The 22,309-nt window shown below is 40.8% G+C and overlaps 2 protein-coding genes across 6 annotated transcripts; both read right to left on the bottom strand.

The window, feature by feature from the left end:
- Positions 1-3,228: 3,228 nt before the first annotated feature.
- Positions 3,229-10,584, bottom strand: znf711 (zinc finger protein 711). Of its 3 annotated transcripts, none has more exons than XM_032554432.1 (8): positions 10,419-10,584; positions 9,303-9,384; positions 9,050-9,147; positions 7,840-8,703; positions 7,601-7,747; positions 7,294-7,509; positions 6,295-6,450; positions 3,229-6,154 (listed from the first exon to the last, which is right to left on the bottom strand). In XM_032554432.1, exons 3-8 carry the CDS (start codon positions 9,126-9,128, stop codon positions 4,974-4,976), a joined length of 2,643 nt encoding a protein of 880 aa, XP_032410323.1. In that variant the 5' UTR covers positions 9,129-9,147; positions 9,303-9,384; positions 10,419-10,584; the 3' UTR covers positions 3,229-4,973. The 3 variants fall into 3 exon arrangements, with proteins under 3 accessions (XP_032410323.1, XP_032410322.1, XP_032410324.1); XM_032554431.1 differs by having other exon boundaries at positions 9,307-9,384; XM_032554433.1 differs by having other exon boundaries at positions 6,295-6,429; positions 9,307-9,384.
- Positions 10,585-12,447: 1,863 nt separating this feature from the next.
- On the bottom strand, positions 12,448-22,258 carry LOC116714504 (SLAIN motif-containing protein-like). 3 transcript variants are annotated; one of them, XM_032555117.1, is made up of 9 exons: positions 21,972-22,258; positions 21,001-21,674; positions 18,189-18,325; positions 17,501-17,620; positions 16,071-16,211; positions 15,645-15,974; positions 15,381-15,524; positions 13,568-13,865; positions 12,448-13,442 (listed from the first exon to the last, which is right to left on the bottom strand). In XM_032555117.1, the coding sequence occupies exons 2-9, from the start codon at positions 21,660-21,662 to the stop codon at positions 13,388-13,390; spliced, it is 1,887 nt and encodes a 628-aa protein (XP_032411008.1). In that variant the 5' UTR covers positions 21,663-21,674; positions 21,972-22,258; the 3' UTR covers positions 12,448-13,387. The 3 variants fall into 3 exon arrangements, with proteins under 3 accessions (XP_032411008.1, XP_032411007.1, XP_032411009.1); XM_032555116.1 differs by having other exon boundaries at positions 21,001-21,671; positions 21,972-22,257; XM_032555118.1 differs by lacking the exon at positions 15,381-15,524 and having other exon boundaries at positions 21,001-21,671; positions 21,972-22,257.
- Positions 22,259-22,309: the final 51 nt, after the last annotated feature.

Below are 22,309 nucleotides of genomic sequence, written 5' to 3'. Positions count from 1 at the left end.
TTCAAATTCATATCCTTAAGTAGAGGTTGCTTTGAGCTCCACACCTGAAAGGCATCAGTGTTTGTATGGTATAAAGATGTAGCTTTAAAAAGTATGATGAGGAAACTTAAAATCCTTTAAAGAATTCATTATTTGGAACCACTTTATTAATATTTATTTTAGGATTGTTGCTTTTTATGGCGCTCAATTAATGCTTCTTCTTTCTGGTGCCGTTATTCAGCCTATTCTGGGTGAACCCAAAGTGATGCCAAGTCCATCATATGTCTGTCTGCCATGATGTTTAGTTCTAGTAAGATGTTCCTGGAAGAGTCTTTTAACATTTGAAAACTAAATTATTATAAGTACAGCAAGCAGTCTTGAAAATGGCTTGGCATTAGTTGGATTTCAACCATATGAAGACACCAAGGTAAGCCATTACTGCAGCTAATAAACTCAAAGTTTCTGAACTGTCCTTTTAAGCCAGCTGCCTCTTATGTTTGTTTTTTTTTTACCCCGTCATGAATTTCTCCAACACAGGCCCCTTCCTGACTAGTAATTGGACACGTTTTTCCCCCATCAACCGGGCCAATCTGGCACTGATTTCCCAGAAGACCTCAGTCTCCAGCTGGTTTGCACCACTGCAGCCTCGTCATTAGCAACCTGCATTAAGCGACGGTGGTTATGTGGGCCATCATAGAGACTGGATGTGATGTGGCAAAGCTTTCCATCAGTGAGACGAATTGATGACATGCTCCCGGCTCCATTTGCATGTAGTCTTTACTGAAATAAGAATGGTCGACATCAAAATCTCACGAAGAAAAAGCACATGCTCCACAGTCGAACAGTGTCACTCAGGAGCAACTAGTAGGTTGTAGCAGATAAAAAAAAATATGTTTAGTAAAAAAAATACAGTAACTGATTCAATGGACATCAGGGGACTAGATGTTTACTGGTGGCTTCATCATTCTAATCACATCCACACCACTGATACTCAGAAACACGGACAAAATGACTACATCAAATGAATTGGTTTGACCTTCTGAAGCATCTGGATTATCTAAGTACATCTGTCAATTTTCATCACATTGATGGCCTCCTGAAGCTGCTGGGTACATTGTGTGTTTGTGTGTGGGGGGACAGAAAGCAGGCTTGCAACATGTAGGAGATATAACTACTGGGGGGGGAAAAAAAATGCTTAAAATTGCAGGAATTCAGAGAAAATAAAAGCAATGTTGAAATGTTAATGCATGGTTTATGCAGTAACGAGAGAACAGTTATTCTGAGAGGGTTTTATGGATATGTCTATGTATTGATTTGCATATTGCCACTAGTTTCTGCTGACAGCAGCACCAACGAGTGATTTATGTGGTGCTTTGTGGGATCAACAAAAATCAGGAGACTGTTGAATCTGTATTGTAAGATTGTTGGCGGTGTCTATGCGGTCTGCAAAGCCTCATTGCCCTCCGTATGAGAAGTAATTTGTCTTTCACTCCAGGTGACATGGAAGTGAAACAAGACACCCCCGCATAACAGTTTAGAGAGATTTGCAGCACAGATTCAGCTGCAACACAACCGAGCCGCTCTGAGCGACTGCAGGTTTAGGGTTTTTTAATAGTCCAAGGACAACTGCAAACATCATGGCTGGCCGGTTACCATCACATACTGTGTTCTCCTTTTCTTTAGTGAATGCACCCACATCCTTTGATGTTTTTCCTTTTATAGTGTGACAAATAGGATCTTCTCCATAAACATGCAGGGATTTTTTTTTTTTTGGTCGAGTAGTGATTTTCCTTATCCCCTACTGCCAGCTTTGAAAATTTTGCCATACATTTGATATTAAAACAATAAATGAGATGAATTTGGTCTGGAAACATTAGTAATTAAACCTCAACAAGAAATCACATTTTACTGTACATAAAACTTTCATATTGCAGGTGCTATGAGTGTCAGCTTGTTGCAAACTGTCAATATATTTATTAACTGCATGATGCTTTTATCACTTTATTTATGTTTTTATGATGTAAAGCACTTTGAACTGCATTGTTGTTGAAATGTGCTATACAAATAAACTTGATTGATATTTAAAATTAGCTATTAGTTTTAAAGTATTGGATTTTCATCTATCATAAAATAAGTAAAGATTTATAAAAATCGGAAGTATGGCCATTACTGAACCCCAGTCTATATTGGCCAAGCTTTTGCAAAGGAAGTTATACATAAAATCTGGCACTCTTATAGAAAACAATTAGTTGTTTTTATGCAATTTGTGCCAATCATTGTGCATGATTTGTCCTTTTCATTATTGGTTGCATAACAGCCATATGTGCAAATAATAGGCCTTAAAAAACAAAAACAAAACAATTACATTGGCAATAAGTAAAAACTGATGCCAATGTTCCTATTAGCGTAATTGATTTCAGAGTTGTGTTTTTGTAAATGTTGCTCATTTGAACACCTGTGTTTTTGTCTATTGTGTTCCACTATTTTGGCTGCTGTAAACCAAATTAAAAAAAGAATAATTACTCTCTTCGTTTTTATTACTGCACACTTAAAACAATAGCAAATGAGTGCTGACATAATAAATTCCCCATCAATCTATTTGAATGTAGAATGCATTTGAAGTTTAGAATGTAGACCAAGGTGGGCTAAATACCATATTATTTTGATTTGTACCTTAAAATAATATGAAAATAACGTATTATTTTCCTTCTTCTATTTCACAATTATGCACTCCTTTGTGTTGCTGTATCACATAAAATCTCAATACTACACTTTTCATTTGTGTAGATAATTACATGGATTTATGCACTGCTGACCAAGTCCAACTTTCTTTTCCTTCTTACTGACCAAAACACAAAGTGCTAAAATCCTACTTTTAGCACCTAAATGCCTCCACCTTTACAGCACTCAAAGCTGAAACAAGATGCCAATTACTCGGATGGTTGATTTCTAATACTCAAACATTGTTATTGAAGAACCTGAATAGGAATAACCAGCTACATCTAACGGATGAATGACCATTCAGCTTTCTTGCACCTTGGAAACCACAACATAAAATTACAGGTAAAACCACTGTTAAACAACAGCCAGACAACTGAGGCTGTTTACCACTTTTTGCACTTACTGTTTGTGACTCTCCTGAAAATTATGCATTATACTCTTTTGCATATGTAGTTAGTTTGAATAATTTTTCAAGACCTTGTAGAAATTGTATCAGATGGACTAAAATATGACACTTGCAAGTGAAAATTACAGATACATGACAGCCAGTTTTTATTGAAAGTGACAGCTAACGATGATACTAGGAAGTACGAATTCAGTTTGAAATTTAGTTTTTAAAGCCCAATCTATTAATACAATTTTTAGTTTTAAATATTTTGAGAAACAACACAAATAAGTTAAAAAGATAGCTGTTTATTTAGTTTTTTGTCCCCACTAGTAATTTATCCACAATCAGACTCAAAGAAAAAAATATATAGACTAAGATCCACAAAATGTGGGGATTTTTTTAATGTATACCACAATTAATTTCATGAACAGCATATGTGCATACTTTAAAGACTAATGCCAATATAATGACCATTGACTTCAAGGTAATAATCCTACACTTGAGATTGGGTTGAGTTATTTAGGACTGTAGGACTAGTGTGTGGGAAAACTTGTTAGTGAGCACAAATAAAACACAAAACCCAATCACTTATCCATAGAACAGAACAAAGTTTCACCCACGTCTTTCAATGACAATTTTTTAAAGTAATGGATCGTGCCCAAGTGTTAAGAAATAACACTGAAGTCTTCTCCTTCACCTGAAGAATGTTTTTTTTTCCCCTACAGATATATCTTTATATATACAGATATATCTTTTGATAATTAACTCCCATACATGTCATTAAAATACAAAAACAAAAATATTAAAGTGCTTTCTACTGACTTGAACTCTGAGAGAATGGCATTGATACAGCATGTGTGAGAGTTAAGAATCGTTTGTTTTCTGATTAGCTGTGTTCATCAGTGCTTAAGGGATAAAAAAAACAAATGTAAGGCATGACTGCAATCAGACGGTTAGCAAAGAGAGCACATCTGTGTCACATGTGTGCAACTTACAACGGCAGTCAGATACAGTACAACCACTCCAGGAGTTACTAAATGTGAAGCCTGCCATCTGTTATGCTCATTTGAGATTAATAATGGTAATAAGAACAACAATAATAATAACACAATGGTAAATTATCAGGATTATCTTTGCAGATAGAATGCTGGATTTCTGTGTGGGAAATATGCAGATTAGAAGTACAATTGAGAACAACTAACTCTTCTTTTTTTCTTGCTAAACAAACTGGCCCAGAATATTTCTGATTAACATGTTTGACGAAACATAATTGATACTGTTGATACAAGATTATTTTAACGGAACATCAAGTGTTCAAGTTTGTGAGGAAACTCCAAGATGAGGAAGGTTGCAATATTAAATAATAAAAAAGCTTTATGCGTGCCACTGACTGAAAACCCAGTTAGATATGGATGGCCCTGATTCTGTAAGATCACGTAACACCGAGCAGAAATGTCAGGGTCGAAGCTGCTATTAGGGATACTAGCTTGTACTGTGGAGGCAAACGTTTCCTGCCTCATCTGAACAACTAGCTGACGATCACAAAGCACTAATCATCTTGCAGCATTTCAGCTGAGTGGGTATAAAAAATATAGACATTTGAAACCCTGAATATATGTTCATATGCAATTTTCTGCAACAAAAGACAATTTACAGCCATCCCACTTAGATTATACACTGTCCTTTTTCAGACTTCACTCAATATAAAATGTTTTTGTGTGTTCCCCCTGCAGAGCAGAGGTTTAAATCCGACACAACACAAAACAGCAATTACTATATCAACTGCCTGTATCAGCCAGTTCTCTGTTAATACACTAAAATTACCTGTGGATGAGAGACACAGATTGACTTGAGAAAGGAGTGCGTGAGTGTTAATGTGACGACCTTACATCAACATGTCTTTGTGATGCCTGGCTATGTGCTGGCTCTTTTCTGAAGGCCTCCTAAAGCCCTTGGTGCAGTAGTCACAGCGATGGGGGTAGTCCTTGGTGTGAATTGAAATGACATGGCGTTTGAAGCCAGAAGCGTCCGTACTGTTGTACTCACAATACTGGCACTGATAAACCTTCCTACCACTGTGTGTCTTCATGTGCTTCTTCAGCTCTGCTGGCTGACGAAAACCTCGCCGGCAGCGCTTGCACTTAAAGGGCAGATCCTTTGTGTGCAAGGACAAGATATGACGACTCAGGGTAAACGTGTCGGGAGCGTTAAAGTTGCAGTGCCGACACTGATGCACCTTGTTGCCTTTATGTGTCTCGGCGTGCTTCTTCAGCTCCGATGGCCGGTGAAAGCCTTTCTCACACACGTCACACTGATGGGGGAAGTCCTTGGTGTGAACAGAAATAATGTGTCGTTTAAGGTCACTGGAGTTGGTGCTCTTGTGCTCACAGTGTGGACATTGGTGGGTCTTGTGGCCTTGCACCATCTCTATGTGACGTTGGAGTTCCCGTGCATCAGCGTAGGCCTGCGGACAGTGGTTGCACTTAAAGGGCAGGTCTGCACCGTGCTTACTCTTGATGTGAGTCTTAAGGTTGGACTGGTCTGCGCATCGAAACTCGCAATGCGGGCACTGATAGGGTTTTTCCCCCGTATGGGTCCGCATGTGTTTCTTAAGCTCTGATGGGTGACGGAAGCCTTTGGCGCACTCGACACACACATGTGCAAAGTTCTTACTGTGGACCGCTAACAGGTGACGGTTCAGTAGCCCCTGCTCAGCCGTCTCGTAGTCGCAGTACTTGCAATGATGAAGTTTGGGCTCTCTGTCCTTGACGATGAGCTTGTCAGAGCCCAGGGGACTGGACTCGTGATAGCGTCTTGTGTACTCGGTATATTCTGGAGATCGCTCAGTGTTGTGGCTCAGAAGCTTGTGACTCTCCAAGTGATTGTGAAAACTGACCTTCTTGTTGGTGGTAAAGTCACAGTCAGTACATTGGTACTTCTTCTTGAGCAGATGGTCTGGGTGGTTTTTCATATGGCATTTGAGAAATCCCCGTGAGCGAAACTTCTTTCCACAGATGTGGCATGGATAGACAGTCAGAGGCATCCCATCTGGTCCAATGATGACGGCTGAAAAAGAAGTTTGAGAAAACAGCAGGGAGTTATTGTGATGATTCTTCAGAGAAGAGATTTTGAGAGGAAGGGGGAATAAACAAATTTTTAACACTGAAATCAAAACAGTTTGGCCATCATTATCATGTTTTTCGTACCAGTCTGACATTGACGTGTCTCTCCTTTTTTGTTCTTCTTAGGTTTGGGTTTGATTGCACGATTTGTGCCCAGTCCCTCTCTGATTTGCAAGAAAGGCGTAGCAACTCCATTCTTCACCTGATCAATGGTATTACCTGCACAAAGGTTGTAAACGGCTAGAATGAATATTTGGGGAAAAAATGGGAAAAAATTATTTTACATAAGAATGAACTGCTAAAGGTTAAAATTGCAAGAATTCTTTCAGAAAGCATCACCCTGTTTCAAAATGAGGGAGATGATTTTTTTGTTGATCCAAAAAAAAAAAAAAAACTCAGCTGATGACAGGAATCGCATGATCTTCAGCTTAACCAATCAATCAAAAACTGAGAAATTTTACATTCTTCGAATCACTCCCACGTGGTACTAACACCAATGTTCTAAGCTGTAAATAATGTAGTTGAGTGAAAAAGATTCAAATGTATTTTCAGAGAAAGATGATAACAGGAAGGCTGAAGGGAGTATGGAAATCTTGCCGTTATATAGCAGTAAGTTTCAGCCTCTCTCTGTTATAAAATTTGACTGATCTAAAATGTTGGCACCATTTTGGAAAACTCAGGTTTAAGACAAGAATCTGTTTTCTAAATGGATACATACAGAATCTGATGCTTTAATAATGGTGGCTGTGCTAACCATTAATATAACATGCTGAACTACATCTCGAGCACAGCTGTGTCATGTCCCCTCTACTCCTAATATAAAAAAGATTTATGAATGTTTGAGACAGGAAAACTGGAAAGAATGTTTTCTACACTGTTCCTAAAGATTATTTTATTTTTCTTAAATCTGAGTTGCCTAAAATTATTGGCAGGTCAAAACCCAGAGCCTGGAAATCAGTGAGCCAACTGCAATCAGTGCATCTCTAATACGCTTTCTGTAAAAGGCACCTGGACAGCAGTTGTGTCTGCTCCCAGATTTATAAACCACACTCTCTTTAATTAAGAAACAAAAAGAAAATGTACCAATTTCATCACTATCGTCGTCATCATCGTCACTCTCATCATCGTCATCATCATCATCGTCATCATCCTCTGCCTCCTCCTCCTCTTCCTTTATGGTGTTCTTGACTGCCATGTAAACCATCTTGTCACGACCAACACCCAATCTCCCAGATGATGCGGCCTCCAGATCAGGATGGCCGTTCTGATAATCATCTTCTGTTATTACTTCTGTTCCACCTGGAAATTTAAAGATAATTGTTATCAAAAATTCAGGTTTTAATTTCTTTGCTTTATAATATGTTGTGCAAAGGGCTTTGACGTGACTTGCCTAAATCATCATCTGCTTCTGCTTTAAAAATGTAGACTTTTATGACCTCCGAGTCTTCCTCTTCTTTGATTTCTTTGTCTTCCATGACTTCTGTGCTGATCTCCAGAGGTGTGTCTCCTATGTCTAACTTCTCTCCAACCTCATCAACTTCAATGACACAAAAATGAGCAGTTATGACAAAATAAATGCAAACGAGGAATTTTGTTTCAATTGTGTATGTTTATGATGAACAATCTTACGGGAGATCATGAGGTAATCTTCAGAGCTACTTCTTGCATCATCTTCCTCATCAGTCTGCAAAGGAACCTCCTCTGTTGGCAGCTGTTGATGGATTATGGTCTCTGTGTTGGCTTCTGCCACCATCAACCCTTCTGACACCAGCTGGTGATCCAGTGTGTTTCCCTGGTGTTCAGACAGTAGCTCTGCCACAAACACCTGGTCTTGCATGTCATCATGGTGGTGATGGTTAGAGTCCTGGATGAGGTCTGCTGTAAGAACATGGTGATGATGAGCGTCCAACGCCTCCTCTATAGCAACCTCTGTCCCCAGTATGTTCTCAGGCATGATCACACTGTGACCTGGGGGGACCATGTCTTCACTCGTCAGTTCATGAGCTTCTACAGCCTGAGCCTGCAGACTTTCCACGTCCACTTCCAGTCCTTCAACACCCTCAGCTTCCAAACCATGTACTTCCACTTCTTCTTCGAGGCCTTCAACAACATGAGCTTCCAGGGCCTCAACGTCCACCTCTGCCTCCAGGCCCTCAACCACTTGCGCTTCAAGACCTTCCACTTCAACCTCGCCTTCCAGGCCCTCAACAACCTGAGCTTCCAACTCCACCACATGTGTCTGCAGGCCTTCAACAACTTCTGCTTCCAAGCCGTCCACATCTGCATGCAAGCCTTCCACCACTTCAGTCTCCAGGCCTTCAACCACTTCGGTTTCCAGGTCTTGAACAACTTGAGTTTCCAGACCTTCTACCTCCAATTCATGCTCAAGGAGGATGCCTTCATCCGTCATCACGTCTGACAGAAGCATGCCCTCAGGTACAGACACCACAATGTGCTCTCCATCGATGTGAGCTAAACCTCCCATGCCTGCAACTGCAAGAAACAGTAAAACAAAATAAATATAGTAATAAAAACCCAAAGCTTATTTCTGTTATTTGCTTACAGAAAAAAATATAATTCTACAATGAGACTGAAAATAGCCAATACTCACTGCTCAGACCAAAGCCTGTCTTAGAGTTACTTCACAGCATTTAAAAAAAACCTCAAATGAAAATCTTTCTGAGCAGTTTAGGAAAAATGCAACTTTAGTAAATAATGTGATGCTAGATTGATTTTATTGTTTTTTTTTACGTCTTATTAGACTTTCAACATTTATTCACTACAAGTTGAAGTTACACATCATTAGGTTAAGCTCAATTTGACCTTCCTAACCACCCACCAAAATCTTGCATGATCATAGCATGGGGCATCTTCAGCTCCTGGGTGTGTAGCTCCAATACTCCTCCTCCTTGATCCATGTCTTCACTTCGTAAAAAACTGAAAAAAAATTTTTGTACACATCAAAAATTATTTGCTTTGTTCTGTTTACTTTTTTCAGAAATGTAAAAAGTCAAGATAATGTTTTAGGACATTTTCATTACTAAAACAAAAGTGAAAGGTAGGACAGTGTAACCATGCTCAGTCCTAAATACATACCTTCACATTTAGTAACAACACCTTTACATTAAAACCGACTTGATAGCTGCAGTTCCTTGTTCCATGAAGACAGTCACACTGAGATAGAATAAAAACAACATATCAACATTTCAAGGCATATTATTTCAGACTGCTATGTAATCATGTAAACATATCTTCAGTACGTTTGTGTTTATATAAAGTTTTCTGATGTTAAATTAATCAGCTTTAAACAAAAGAAACAAAGTACCTATAATAAAAGACAGTCTTGTAAATTTGGGGGGGGGAAGAGTTGTTTTTATTTAACACTAGCTCCATCTATTGTTTATCAAGAATACTACATGCAGAAACAATCTGCACTCGTTTAGTTATACACCTGGACCTGGTTGGGCTTGATGGGCAGAGCCCTGCACAAAGGACAGTCCCTCTCAGTTCGCAGGGGACAGGCTGACAGGCAGCTGCTCCGAAGGCTTTTGGAACATGTTGCGTTATTATTTTGCACGACATGCAATTTCTACGCTGATTTGTAATGCGATTAATTTATACTGTCTGAGGTAATGGTTTGTGCACTTCAAGGATATACATATAAATACACCCTTCCGGGATAAAGACGATCATTCGGCTGTCACACTACTCGTTTTAGAAAACATCTTAGATCTCGAGTCAACACAAAAATACAAATGCTCAGACTTTATGGCCACCAATGAAAACACCGCAGTTATGCAATGCATAACAAGGGGGCTACCGCCCTCCACCCACTGAAGCTAGCTAGCTAGCAAGCTAAGAGAAAGTCTTCAAGCGCCATTTTGTTTTAGCACAAAGCTAATTTACTGGATTACTAAGCCCGAATAAAACATGTATTTGCACACCACTACGCGTTAATATAAACTAAAATAATAAAAGATTAGAAATGAGAGCCACAAATTCATATGTTCTATGTTATTTATAGACAACATTTCGCTCGTATATTCGCGCAGACGGTCGTCCGTTCGGCTACCTAGCTTGCTAAGCTAAGAGGAGCAGCTTGTGCCGCATTATCTTCCATGTTGTTTCTCGAAGGAGGCCCGCTACGTTTGACTGGGCCTTTGCGTCCTATTCCCCGTGCCTCTGCGGTCGATTTGAAATATTTTTACCTGATAGCTTCGTCTCCTGTCCCTATCGGTGTGTCTCCCCTTTGACGAATTTGTCTGTTATTGTTTTGGTTTATTTTTGACGGTAAGCTAAGTGCGGCCTGCAGTTTTTGGATTCCCGGCCACTCTTTGCTAGGCCTCGGCCAATCAGCTTGCTCCCTGACAAGCAGAGGGAGGGCGGGGGGCAGACAATGCGTGGCCTCGTTTACCGCTGATCCCTTACTATTTGCGTCATGCATAAGAGAGCAGTTGCATTAAAACAATCCTTGGCGTAATCGAAAATTTTATATTAAACTTGTATCGAGAGTTGAATATATAAACAATAAATCTGACTTTTGTAAGAAAATTAAGTTCATGCTTCCACAATCTGCGCTCAGACTTTGTAAGCACAGACGAGGCCTGTAGGCCATTTTTGTCACAAGGGGTGGGTAGCGTAGCACTCTCGTTGGAGAGCCGATCATGCAGCCGCACTCCGTGTCTTCAGCCTAGTGCGGCATTACTTTTAAGAACATTAAAATCACTTGTGAATCAAAAATTCAAAAGTTATTCTGAGACCAATGACGCTGGTCGGTTTTAAATCGACAACTTCCAGTTGATTAAAGGGAAACTTTGCACTTATTTCAACAAATGTGTATCACCTTGCAATATCCAAATAAATTTTACTCATTTTACCCATTGTTAGCTGACACACTGAACATGACAACAAATTATTTTTGTAAGGTAGAAACACAAGAACTTCATATATCGGTTTGGGCAGAGCCTGTCAAAGACTGTATAGGTCTCTAGGCAGAACTTGATTTGGGGGTGCCTCCTCCCACCACAAGGCACCACAACTCAAGTAATATTCCTTTCATATTACTTTTTTTTAAATCAATATTTTTGCATAGAAGACTAGACGCTATATTACCTTAGTTACCCTATTATAAATGACACTTTAGGATTTTTGCAATTTTAAAGTGCTTGGTAAAACAACACAAACATGTTTTAAAATAGAATTTGCGAAATAAAAAAAACCTTGAAATTTATGTGAATTACTGTTAACGCAATATTAGAAGCTTACTTTAGAAATAGTATTGTGATCATTGAGTCAATGATCAAATTGCATACATATTTATATATATATATACTGTATATATATATACTGCTCAAAAAAATAAAGGGAACACTTTAAGTGTTAAACACCTGTTTAAGTGTTCCCTTTATTTTTTTGAGCAGTGTATATATATATATATATATATATATGACAAGTTACTGATAGATACCATTTTTGATACCATGATACTGTTCAGGAAGCAGATAATATGCTTTGCTGCGTAATACGCAACCTGAGAACGAAAACTAAAGATGGAGTAAAACAAGTCATGGAAGGCAATGGACTGAATGGTCATTCATGGAGGAGGAAGCCACTGCTTCAAGAGTAACTTCAAATGCCACATTAGTTTGCAAAATAATAATAAAAAAAAAAAATCCAGGGACACAGAGCTCTTAATCTGTGGTGACATTTCTTGTAGTCGAAAGTATGGAAAATTTAGGTGTTTGGTCTTAACCATCTTTACATTTGGAGAAAAAAGGGAAAGCTTGCAACTCTGAGAACACAATCTCAACTGGAACGTTCAGAATGACAACCTCATGTTGTTGGGGTGTCTTGCTTCAGGGGACAGTGTGCACTTTACAAAATAGTATGAGGAAAAACTCAAGTTACACCAGTTCTATCTTTATGATCTTATTATTTTAGCTAAACACGCAAAGTAATCAAAAAACTACTTTCATATTTTACATTACAGTAAACGCTTACACTTACTTTTCTAAATAGAAAAAAAATACAACTACCTGATATTATGGTCCATTATTAAGTCTCTAAGCTTCAAACTGATTTGTGCACATCGAGTTTGTTTTATATAAATATGCTCTATAAATGAGCTAGACCTTTGTTATTGTTCATTCTTAGATTGCAGAGTAAACAAGTAAATTGTGGTTTAAAACTTTTTTTAATTTTTTGGCAAATAAAGCCTAAAAATAACCAGGAAAACACTTACTGCTTCAGGGTCAAGTTTATTCATTTTCATCACAGCTCCCAAATTTCAGAGGCACTCTTTATGAGGGTGCATAGCTGACTAAGGCACGAGGCCTCTGTGCATAAACATGTTTTTTAATACAGTGTTTTACAAAAAGCAGGCCTTCAATTCACCTTCAGATATGCAGTAAAAATGCCTGTGAAGTTCAGTCGTGTTCAGTACCTTCAATTGTTCATAGAATGCAAGAGTTCCAGCTTTAATGCACCTTGGCACAAACTATGTGTTTTTTTTCAGATATCAATAAGGGCAGTGTGGTTGAGAAGAGTTGCACTGCTGTGTAGGCATGTAGCAGAACACAAACACGACACAATTCACAACAAGTCACTCAAACATTTGTAAGTTTCCACAGATCATTGTTGAAACACATGGAAGATTTGTCATATTGCAGTTAAGACAACGATGAGAAGACTGTTGAGCAAAGGGTAAAACAACAAAACCCAGCATGCAACACTGTACTTTCATCTAGTTATTCAAATGTACAAACCAGCAATATCTTCATTTTTGTCTTCATTTCAATTACAGCAACAGTGCAGAAATACGACCCCTAAAATTCCAGCAGTTTCTCAAAATCACCATAGAAAAATATGTCAAATTGACATAAACATATATATAGATTTTTTTTTTCTGTAGGAAATCCAGAGTTGGTCCACGTAACTAATGGAGTGTGCCTGTGCAACTCCACGTCGTCCTACACATCCTCTCTTTGTCTCTATGTGTGGGTTGACAATGTATCATGCAAAGGAAGGAGATTAACTACAAATCCAGTGCAGTCCAGGGATCCAGCCTGAAATAAAGGACCTTGAGGTTCTGAGACTCATTTAGGGACACAGTGGCTGAGTTTCTTCAAATACAGGAAAGTGGGGTTAGTGTTCCAGCATCCTCAAGGACGGGAAGAACTCAGTAGCAGCCGTCTTTCCAGGATTCATCTGAGATTTTAGTCATGCCTAAAGACCTGTCAAAATAAATTAAAGGTTAGTCTCCATTTATACTCAGACAAGTGTAAAATTAAAAGTCCCTAAACACTTAAACTCTCCGTCATATCCACATTTCCGAACCCGTTTCCTTTTGGCCACTGACCTCCTGGGAGGCTGGGTGAGTTTGCTTCTTGTGGAGATTGATGACACAGCCTGACCCCGCCCCACCGCAGGCCTTCCTCCCCCAACCGAAGCCCTCCCAGGTACGTAGCTTCCTCCATTCACGGATCCTGGAGACTGGACCCGGCGACCGCCTGCCACAGGAAGCGACTGGATGACTGGGAGACCTCTGGGAGACTGATGACCAGCTGACATGGAGCCCACAGGGTTGACGGCTTTGACCGGAGTTCGCAACGTGAGCGGAGACTGACCGTTGCTCCGCAGACGACTACAAGCCATACCTTAAGCAGGAAAGAAAAGGTTTCAACACAGTCTTGATATGTACAGTTTATTGAGATTTTAGACAAACTGTGGACAAAGGTATCTATGTGATTGAACTTCTATGGCTTCAATGTTTTTTTAAGAATATTTGCTCAAGCTGTATGATTAGGAATGCAATTCTGTTGGAAGCTGATCCTCCGTCCCAGTTTCCAGCCTCCAGCTGTTTCATTTTGAGGGCTTGTGCCATTTTTGCAACAAATAGCGATAAAGTTCAATCTTGCTTTCATCCAACCTGTTTTTCATGGATTTTTACAAACTGCAAATGTGACTGGATGGGTTTCTCTCAACAACTGGTTTCATCTTGTATCTTTTCTATAAAGGTGACATTTGTGAAATGCATGACCAATAGTTCTCCTGTCTACAGATTCACAAACATGAGCAGAGGGTCCCTGGAACTCCTCCAGAGTTACCATGGATCCTGTTTTTTCCCCCTTATTTGGCATTTTCAGATTAGGAGATCAAAAGATTTGCATTACTTTCAGTTGATTGTTTAAACAGCTATCAGTGTATTTATTGCTATGCATGTCCCTAGATCAACTTTTGTTTACATAAAAAAACAAAGAACATATCATGACAAGTTTAATTCAGCAAAAATTAATAATTTGTTCCTCACTTCTCATTTATGCACCTTGTGTTGACCTATGACATAAAGTCCCAACGAATGAAGTCTGTTGTTTTAACAGGACAAATGTTACAAAATGAAATTGTATGAATACTTTTGGGAGGCAGTGTGAGTGAGACTCCTGTGTTGTCTGTGGAAGCTTTAGAGGAGCAGTTCTGGATTAGTAAAAGAAAAATAAATACAAATGGCCAAGAAGGAGGAAGAGAGAGAAGCATCTGAGATGCTTGTGCAACTGTTTGAGAGTTGCATCATGCATGTGTTAGTACAGTAGCGGCAAGTAATGTCTTAAATAAAAGCCGATAATAACTGTGACTACAAGATTTAGGCAGGATTATTTTGTTTTAATATTTCTATTGAAAAAATGACAACTGCAGTGTTGCATAACTACTGGCAGGCGAAAGTGCTGGCACCATCATTGTTCATGATGAGGGCTGCTTATTTTGATGTGATGTGAGCATGCACAAAATTTGTTTTGCAAGATGTGATGCCATGTTAGATGGATAAATGTAAACAAGCCTGCTACGTCCTTACTAATGGCCTCAAATTTGTAATAATTAATATATCAGGGATGTCTTTCTGTATATTTAATGATTCTTGGAAATATTTATATCTTTAAGCACATTAATTAACCAGAATTATGTTAATGTGCTTAACACATTAATTAACAAGATCCAAAAAAGATTGGACCTTTTTTATGTTACCTCAGAAAAAAGATTCAATCATACCCCCTGGCATAAAAATAAGAAACCTCCTGTCCATTCGTCTTAGCATTCTTGTGGCCATGCACACATCAAGAGGCGGTGGAACATTCTATTTTAGGAGTGAGGGAAGCGGGTAAGGAGGGCGGGGTTACCTGTGGAGGGGGAGCGGGTCAGGTGGGACATGCGGTTGCCAGAGCTCTGGAGGTTAGCCTCCATGCTGCGGCTGTTCCTGACTGCCTCCAGGGAACGTAGGCTGGTACGGGGGGCCAGGTTAGGCATGCTGTGTCTCAACTCCTCTGCAACCACACAAAATGTATTCAACAACTGAATAAACCTCATTTTAAACTACAGCAACCTTCCCGGGAGTATTCTCGGCCTCGCACACGATGGTAACTCCTTACAAAGCTTTAGCCTACCTTCACTCTTGGCGAATTTGAGCAGCTCTGCACTGGGACCCTGCAGAGAGCGCCTGGGCGTTCTTGTGCGCGGCGCCCCGAGTCGACTGCTGTACTCCTGCCCGTGGTTGGAGGTGGAGGGAGAGAGACAGCGAGGCGAGCCCAGCGGCGACGGGGTAAAGCGATGCCGGCGCTGGGGAGCCGATGACAACTCGTCCTCTTCGTCCTCCAGGCTGTACGTGTCAAACTCCTGGTCGCTGTACGTACCGCCGCGGCGCAGGGACTGCAAAGACGTCGTGGAGCTGCGGCGAGACGCAGAGGCTGAGCTGGAAGCGTAATCCTGCCTAAGACCTGTCACCAAAGAAGACGTCACACTGAAGCAAAAATTGCCCGCACAGAAGTGATGCAGAGGAAGCACCAACAACTCTGTTTGACACACTAACTTACTCTCTTCCTGTAAGCGAGCCATGATCTGCACGTCAGTGAGATCCTGTAGCTTGTAGCCCATAGAGATGGAGTCATCTGAGGTGCTGAGTTCGCTGTCTATAGAGGACTGGGAGCTCAGGGCTGAATGCATGCTGGGGACAGCTGTAATAATAGACAGTGATGCCTGTTACAGCAAAAACTAAATGCTACATAATGATGCTGAGATTTTAATATTACAGTGAGTAAAAAAAATGCAAAAATCAACATCAGAAAAAGCAAACAGTGGCATAGCAACACATCATTTGTACAAGAATCAATCTGTAATTTGAAAAAAATAAATCCTTTGTTGATGTTGTGAACACATCCTGGGTACTTTCCCCTGTTTGCACACAAACTTGAAAAAACAAAAATCACTTCGCAGGATGATTTGCACAACACAGGAGCAGGAAGTTGGCGTAAAACATTACAAAATTTTACTGTCTTGCTTTGTTTACAGTGCCTTGTAAAAGTGTTCATATCCTGTCAATGCACTACAAGCAAGTAGTACGGTACATAAATGTAAAACGGAAGAAAAGAAATCCCGTAAATGTAATATAAAATACATTGAAGTGTGTAGTTGTAACATGATAAAATGTATGACCTTTGCAAGGCGCTGTAACTTAAATCTCTCCACCGTATTTTAGATTTCACTCTGTTTTAGCAAGGCAGCACTACTCTAGAAAGATTAATCTCCTCATGAGGTCCCCTGGCTGACAAACAAATAAAGGATTAAGACAAATGCAAAACATGTTATGTAAAAGATCTCAGACTAAACAGGACCTGATCCCTTTGACCAGGCATGTTCAAGTTGATCCAAAAGTCTGTTATTTGTAAAGTTGGGAAACATCAATAGTGTAGATCTTTGAAAAAAAAAAAAAACTATAGGAAACGAAATCAGACTCCACAAACTAAGCCACGTATAAATTTCTCCAGTTGGAAAATTACAAGTAAATGTAAACAAAAAAAGTAAGAATTTTTAGACAGCCATATGAAATTTCACACTCATTATAATGCAATAAAATAGCATCTGGTTGTGAAAAACACATCAGTAGTTTTACTTCTAATGTTTTTTTGTCTGTGGTGAAAATAAAAAAAAATTGTGGTAATTAGCACTAAGTTACCAATTACAAAGACATATTTAAGGATCTCCTTATTTGGCTAGCTTTCTGTGGTATTAGATGTGAACACAAATCGTTGCCAGGCAGAAACTAGAACTCAGTCCAAAAAAAAATATGCAAAAGATTTTGGAAAATGGTTTGCAGTGCTGGGAGGCCCAAAGTAAAGTGGGTCAACATGCACAGGGTCAAGTGTGGCTCCTAAAAAGTCGACACTTTTTAACTCACACATGTGAACTGTGAATGTTATCAACATTATTCCCACCAGAGAAGCAGTGTGTTAATGTCAAGCCATACCTGAGTTGCCACAGGTTAGTACGGATTTGTTAGTCGTTTTGTGGTACCCAGGAGAGATCAGGCCAGAGCTAGTCGAGCCGCCCTCTGACGGGCTGCAGTACATGGTTCTCCATCGAGACGCTGCGGGCAACAGGACAGGACAGATCAGATACCCAACATGAACGGAGAATGACGTCAAGTCTGAAAAAGCAGGCTAAAAGTATCGGATTAACACATAAAACGCGTGTGCTTGCTTAAATGATTAACTCTACAGTCTTTGCTATCAGGTTGATGTCGTTTTAAAAGGAGAGCAGCCCTGGGAACAGGGGGAAGGTAATCCAATCTAACCCATGACTGTATGCAGTTGTTCGGCTGTGGTGTGAATGGCTTTGTTGTTCAGGTCCTGCAGCTTGCAGGAAGCCAATGCTGAGCATGTGATAAATAATGAATGTAGTCTGTTGGATCAGATGCAAACTTTCTATCCACGCACAAAAGTGGATCATCCACACTGAATGGCACCATTCAGGCTTCGCCGCAGAGCTCAAACAGACCGATTTGTGCAGATGTCTCGGTGAGGTGAGCTGTAAGTAAGAATACGAGTCGAAGGGGGAGCAGGAAATGAGCTGAAATTTCATTTTCCTAATAAAAAAAATCCCATAGATTGGATTTGTTGCAGCAAAAATATGCATGTTTTGTGTTAAAAGCGTACTCTGGTCCAAACGATTGATCAATGTCCGGCAAGCCATTTCCGTCTCCGGGCTGCGGTGGTCAAGGGCCTGCCGACACCACTTCAGCGGTGAGTCCGGACCTTGCTCTGCCACTTGCTTTCTTGGAGAAACATACAACCTGCGCAAGAGAAAACACACGGGACGAGGGGTTACACCTGGAGAAAACCGCAGGTAGGAGCAGAAGAAATGAGAGCAACCTTCTTTTCATGACTTCACAGCAGAAAATTAAAGCAACAAGTCGATTAGCGAGTCACTAAGGGGTTTAATGACGAAGGAACTTGTTTGAAAGCAAAAAGCAAACGCATCCTGTAACAAAAAGACTGGATGCCCTTCTTTTGTAGTCCGAGACTTTTTCAAATGTGTTGTCTGGGTGGATGATTGATCAGTTCAAAGGCTGAGAAAACCTCTATTCAGGAGACATCAGCCGCAGATTTCCATGGCTGCTTGTGGGCACTTCTTCTGTGGCGTCTACTGTTGCTCCGGCGACGGCAAACGGCCGTGAAGTCTGTGCGAGCTTTGAAGTGGTGACGATCACATGGGCTGATCTTTTCAGTAAAGACACACAAAGCAATGCTGGATAGACTGGTTCTGTAGAAATCAACAGCAAATCATCTTCCCATTAGGCAAACACAAAAGGTCCCGTTTCCCAGTGGAGCGAGCAACAATGCGGGGAGCAATATTCAGGTCACACACCCTGCCAGAAAGCTGGGAGGGAGGGTAGGGGACATGGAGGGGTAGGTGGCAGGAGAAGCTGCTTTCATACTGAAACTCTGTTTGTTCTGCAACAATGCTCAATCCATTCACACTGGTCACCAGGTGAGATGTGAGTGGGGATTTAGAAGACGAAGAAATCGAAACCACATCAAATGCTAAACCCATGTGGAAAGGGTTAGGTGAGTTTTTGTGCCGATTACAATGTTAAAGCACAAGGAAAACATGGATGACGTAAGAGTGCTTCACCTGCCACATGACTACCAAATCTTTTCAAAAGGCTTCTCAGAAAAACATGTGACAGAATTGAAAGTTTGAGGCCCATTTGTGTCACATTAGCACCCAGAATCATAATGTTATAATCAATGTTAAAGAGGTAGACAATCACCCCAGGGGGAAATAAGAATCCTAAAGGGAGTCAGACATTTCTATTTTTAGATTCAGATTACATAAGATCACAATGCGAGACTTAGCAAGAAATATTAGTCAGACAAAAAATAGAAACAGCCCATGTGAATCTGGAAGAGCAGTACCATGTGGAAGATGTTCTGTCCAACTGTAATTTCTCCCCTACATACAAAACACTAAGGTGGCATATGACGAACACTGCACATCACCTTGAACACATTATGTTCAATGGAAACATGGTGGTGGGAGCATCCTGCTGTGGTTTCCTCAGCAGGATGGCAGGCAAACCGGTGACAACATTTATGAAGCAAAACATGGGATAATCCTGGAGAAAAATCTATATGAGGCTGGAAAAGACTGGAGGTTCAGATATGAGCAGGACAATGATCCAAAACATACAAGCAGAACTTCAACAGAACGCTTTAAATCTAAACAATAAGACTGAGTTTAGGGTAAAAAGTTAAATCTTTAGGTGAAAAGGATTTGCAGTTGTATTAGCAGCATCAGGTGGTTCTGAAAAGCAGTTAGTGCAAATGCACACCACACTTTTTAGATTTCTATTCATTAATGTTCCTTTAACTTCAGAATTATTGGGAAAGCTGTGTAGCTGTACCACATGACGTACATAAAAAAAACACAAAAAACATTCGACTATTGTGGTTGAAACCAGACAAAATGTGAAAAAGTTTAAGAGGTCATGAACATCTTTGCAAGAGAATGCAAAGATGGGCATCTCCTTCGGCGCTACACTGCATCTAAAAATAAAACACAGTATCTTTAAATGTGGGGCATCTAATTAATCACTCAGAAATAAATAATAATAATAATAAAAAACAGAACAAAACAGTCTTGCCACACGTGGGGCCCCCACCTCAGATCACATGCTGTGCAATCCACCTCAAAGCAGTTTAGCCATACGCCAACATCCAGGCCAGATCAGATTATGCTACAATGAGGATTACCCCATGTTTTGGCGATGATAACCTCACAAAGCCCATATGGTATGGCTAATAATGTGAAGCTGAAAAAGAAATAAGCTGAGTGGTTTGGCTGTCGAGCTCTATTGGATCAGGAAGACCATTGTTAACCTGTAGAAGAGTCATGACTAGCATGCTGCTGATCCTTCTTCATGTAATATAAGATTGAAGGGTAAACAAGCATCAGTTATTGTATGAAGCATAATGATGAATTACAATAATGAGGTAGAAGCAATTTGTGTCAAATCGAGCCAATAAAGCTTGATTTGACTTGATTTGTGTTCCCTGAAACTGCTTTTACTTATTTTGAGGAGATACATTGAGAATGGCATATATTTTAGGTCAAATTATGCTCACCATAACATGTCAAGCACAATGTTTTTTTTTCTTTGCTCGTCTCATCTTTTAAATTACAGATATGGCTGTCTGAGCTGCACGAGCTCAGAAAGAAGGCACCAGTTTGATGTTGTGCAGGACTGAGCTTTTCTATGCATCCAGATGCTGCCTAGTTTCTGCCCTGTGGGGGAGTTTCACACTTCACAATCCAGCCATCAAATGGAAAGGTACAAATGACTCATGTGGCTGAAGGGGCCTCCTTTATATACAGGCACGCAGACATTATGAAATGAACCGTTAACTGTGCCTTGTTTGCATAACTAGAAAACATAGATAACATACAGAGAAAAATGGGACCTACCAGCTGTCCTCGTCCTCCACCTCCAAACACTCATCTTCCAAATCTAGGACATCCACCTCATCCAGCGCAGTTTGGTCCACACCTGAGTCACTCTCTGTGAGCGTCTCTGACTCGTAGCTCTCCTGAGAGGGGCTCTCAGGGGTCTGGCTTTGCCCCTGAGACCGTTCGCTGCTGTTTCTACATGTTAGAGAAAGAAAGCTCCCACACGGGCCCAGATCTTCCTCTTCCACCCTGTCCTCCTCCTCCTCGTCGTCGTCGTCTTCCAGCCTGCTGATCACGGGCAAAGGGGACATATCTTCCCCACTGCTGTTGTTGTCCTGAGGGGGAGACAGTTTGCAATCGGTGCTGCCCGGTTCTCCACTGTGGCCCACCCTGACCTGATCACAGGTCAGCCTCTTGTTGATATTGTCAGCGGCACTCAGGTTGCTATTGGCTCCTCTGGGGATAACAATCTTGGCTCCCCTGTTGCGCAGCGTCTCATTCTGGACCTCCAACCTGCGAACCAGCTCTTGGAGCTTCCGCACCTCCTCCAGCTCTACTCCAGCCAGGTCATGACCCCTCTCCTCGGCCTCTTCACACACGGGATCAGAGCTCTCCGTGAGGCCGGTGGGCCTGCCGTTATCGGGCTCAGGGACCACACCGGAACTGTCCGGGACCACCATGCTGCTACTCTGCTGGGAGACACCGTAACACATGCTATATGATACAGACGCTTAATAATTCTGCCTCTTTCCGTTACATAAACGTATTCACCCAGTACACTAGCTCAAATATAAACACGCTATTCACATGCAAACCCATCGGTCTTAGCGTTTGTTTCCACTTATCTTATCGTAATGTCACTGCTTCAGATGAGTTATTAGATGCTATATAAGCTAATTATTAGCATAAAATTGCGACATTATGTTGCTACAGAGACAAATACCTCTCCCTGCCTAATGCTTGCATGCATGCTAACAACAGAACCGTACCGGTGATTCAGCCGTGCTGTCCCTGCGAGCTGGTGACTGAGCCTCCCGCCACTCTGAGCTCAAACCCTCCACAGCAGCACAGGGCACCGCATGAATGGAGACGCTAATTACAACCACGAGAAAACGACCCGCGGACCGAAAGCGACTATCCAAACAGTGAAGCGGGGAAAGCAGCTAGTCCATCTTCTGTTGTTGGTGAGCGCATCGCACAGCTGCTAACTAGCTTGATGATGGAATTAGTTAGCCCAGTTCAGTTGAGCAGACCTGCAGCGGAGCATCACTCGCTCCTCCCCCTTCCACTTATCCTGTTGGTTAGCGCCCTCTATGGGAGAACCTCG

Source organism: Xiphophorus hellerii, chromosome 23, assembly GCF_003331165.1.
Source record: "Xiphophorus hellerii strain 12219 chromosome 23, Xiphophorus_hellerii-4.1, whole genome shotgun sequence".
Taxonomy (NCBI): domain Eukaryota; kingdom Metazoa; phylum Chordata; class Actinopteri; order Cyprinodontiformes; family Poeciliidae; genus Xiphophorus; species Xiphophorus hellerii.
This window is presented reverse-complemented; position numbering and strand designations above follow the sequence as displayed.

What these genes read in the sequence shown, in the direction of transcription:
- znf711 (XM_032554432.1), bottom strand. Translation starts at nt 9,128, where the DNA reads ATGGATCAAGGAGGAGGAGTATTGGAGCTACACACCCAGGAGCTGAAG. An exon ending in AGATTACCTCATGATCTCCC is followed by an intron (nt 7,748 to 7,839) that starts GTAAGATTGTTC and finishes GTGTCATTGAAG; the next exon opens with TTGATGAGGTTGGAGAGAAG. An exon ending in CGACGATAGTGATGAAATTG is followed by an intron (nt 6,451 to 7,293) that starts GTACATTTTCTT and finishes TATTCATTCTAG; the next exon opens with CCGTTTACAACCTTTGTGCA.
- LOC116714504 (XM_032555117.1), bottom strand. Translation starts at nt 21,662, where the DNA reads ATGGTGGTCCCGGACAGTTCCGGTGTGGTCCCTGAGCCCGATAACGGC. An exon ending in GATCAATCGTTTGGACCAGA is followed by an intron (nt 17,621 to 18,188) that starts GTACGCTTTTAA and finishes TGTTGCCCGCAG; the next exon opens with CGTCTCGATGGAGAACCATG. An exon ending in CTCACCCAGCCTCCCAGGAG is followed by an intron (nt 13,443 to 13,567) that starts GTCAGTGGCCAA and finishes TTATTTTGACAG; the next exon opens with GTCTTTAGGCATGACTAAAA.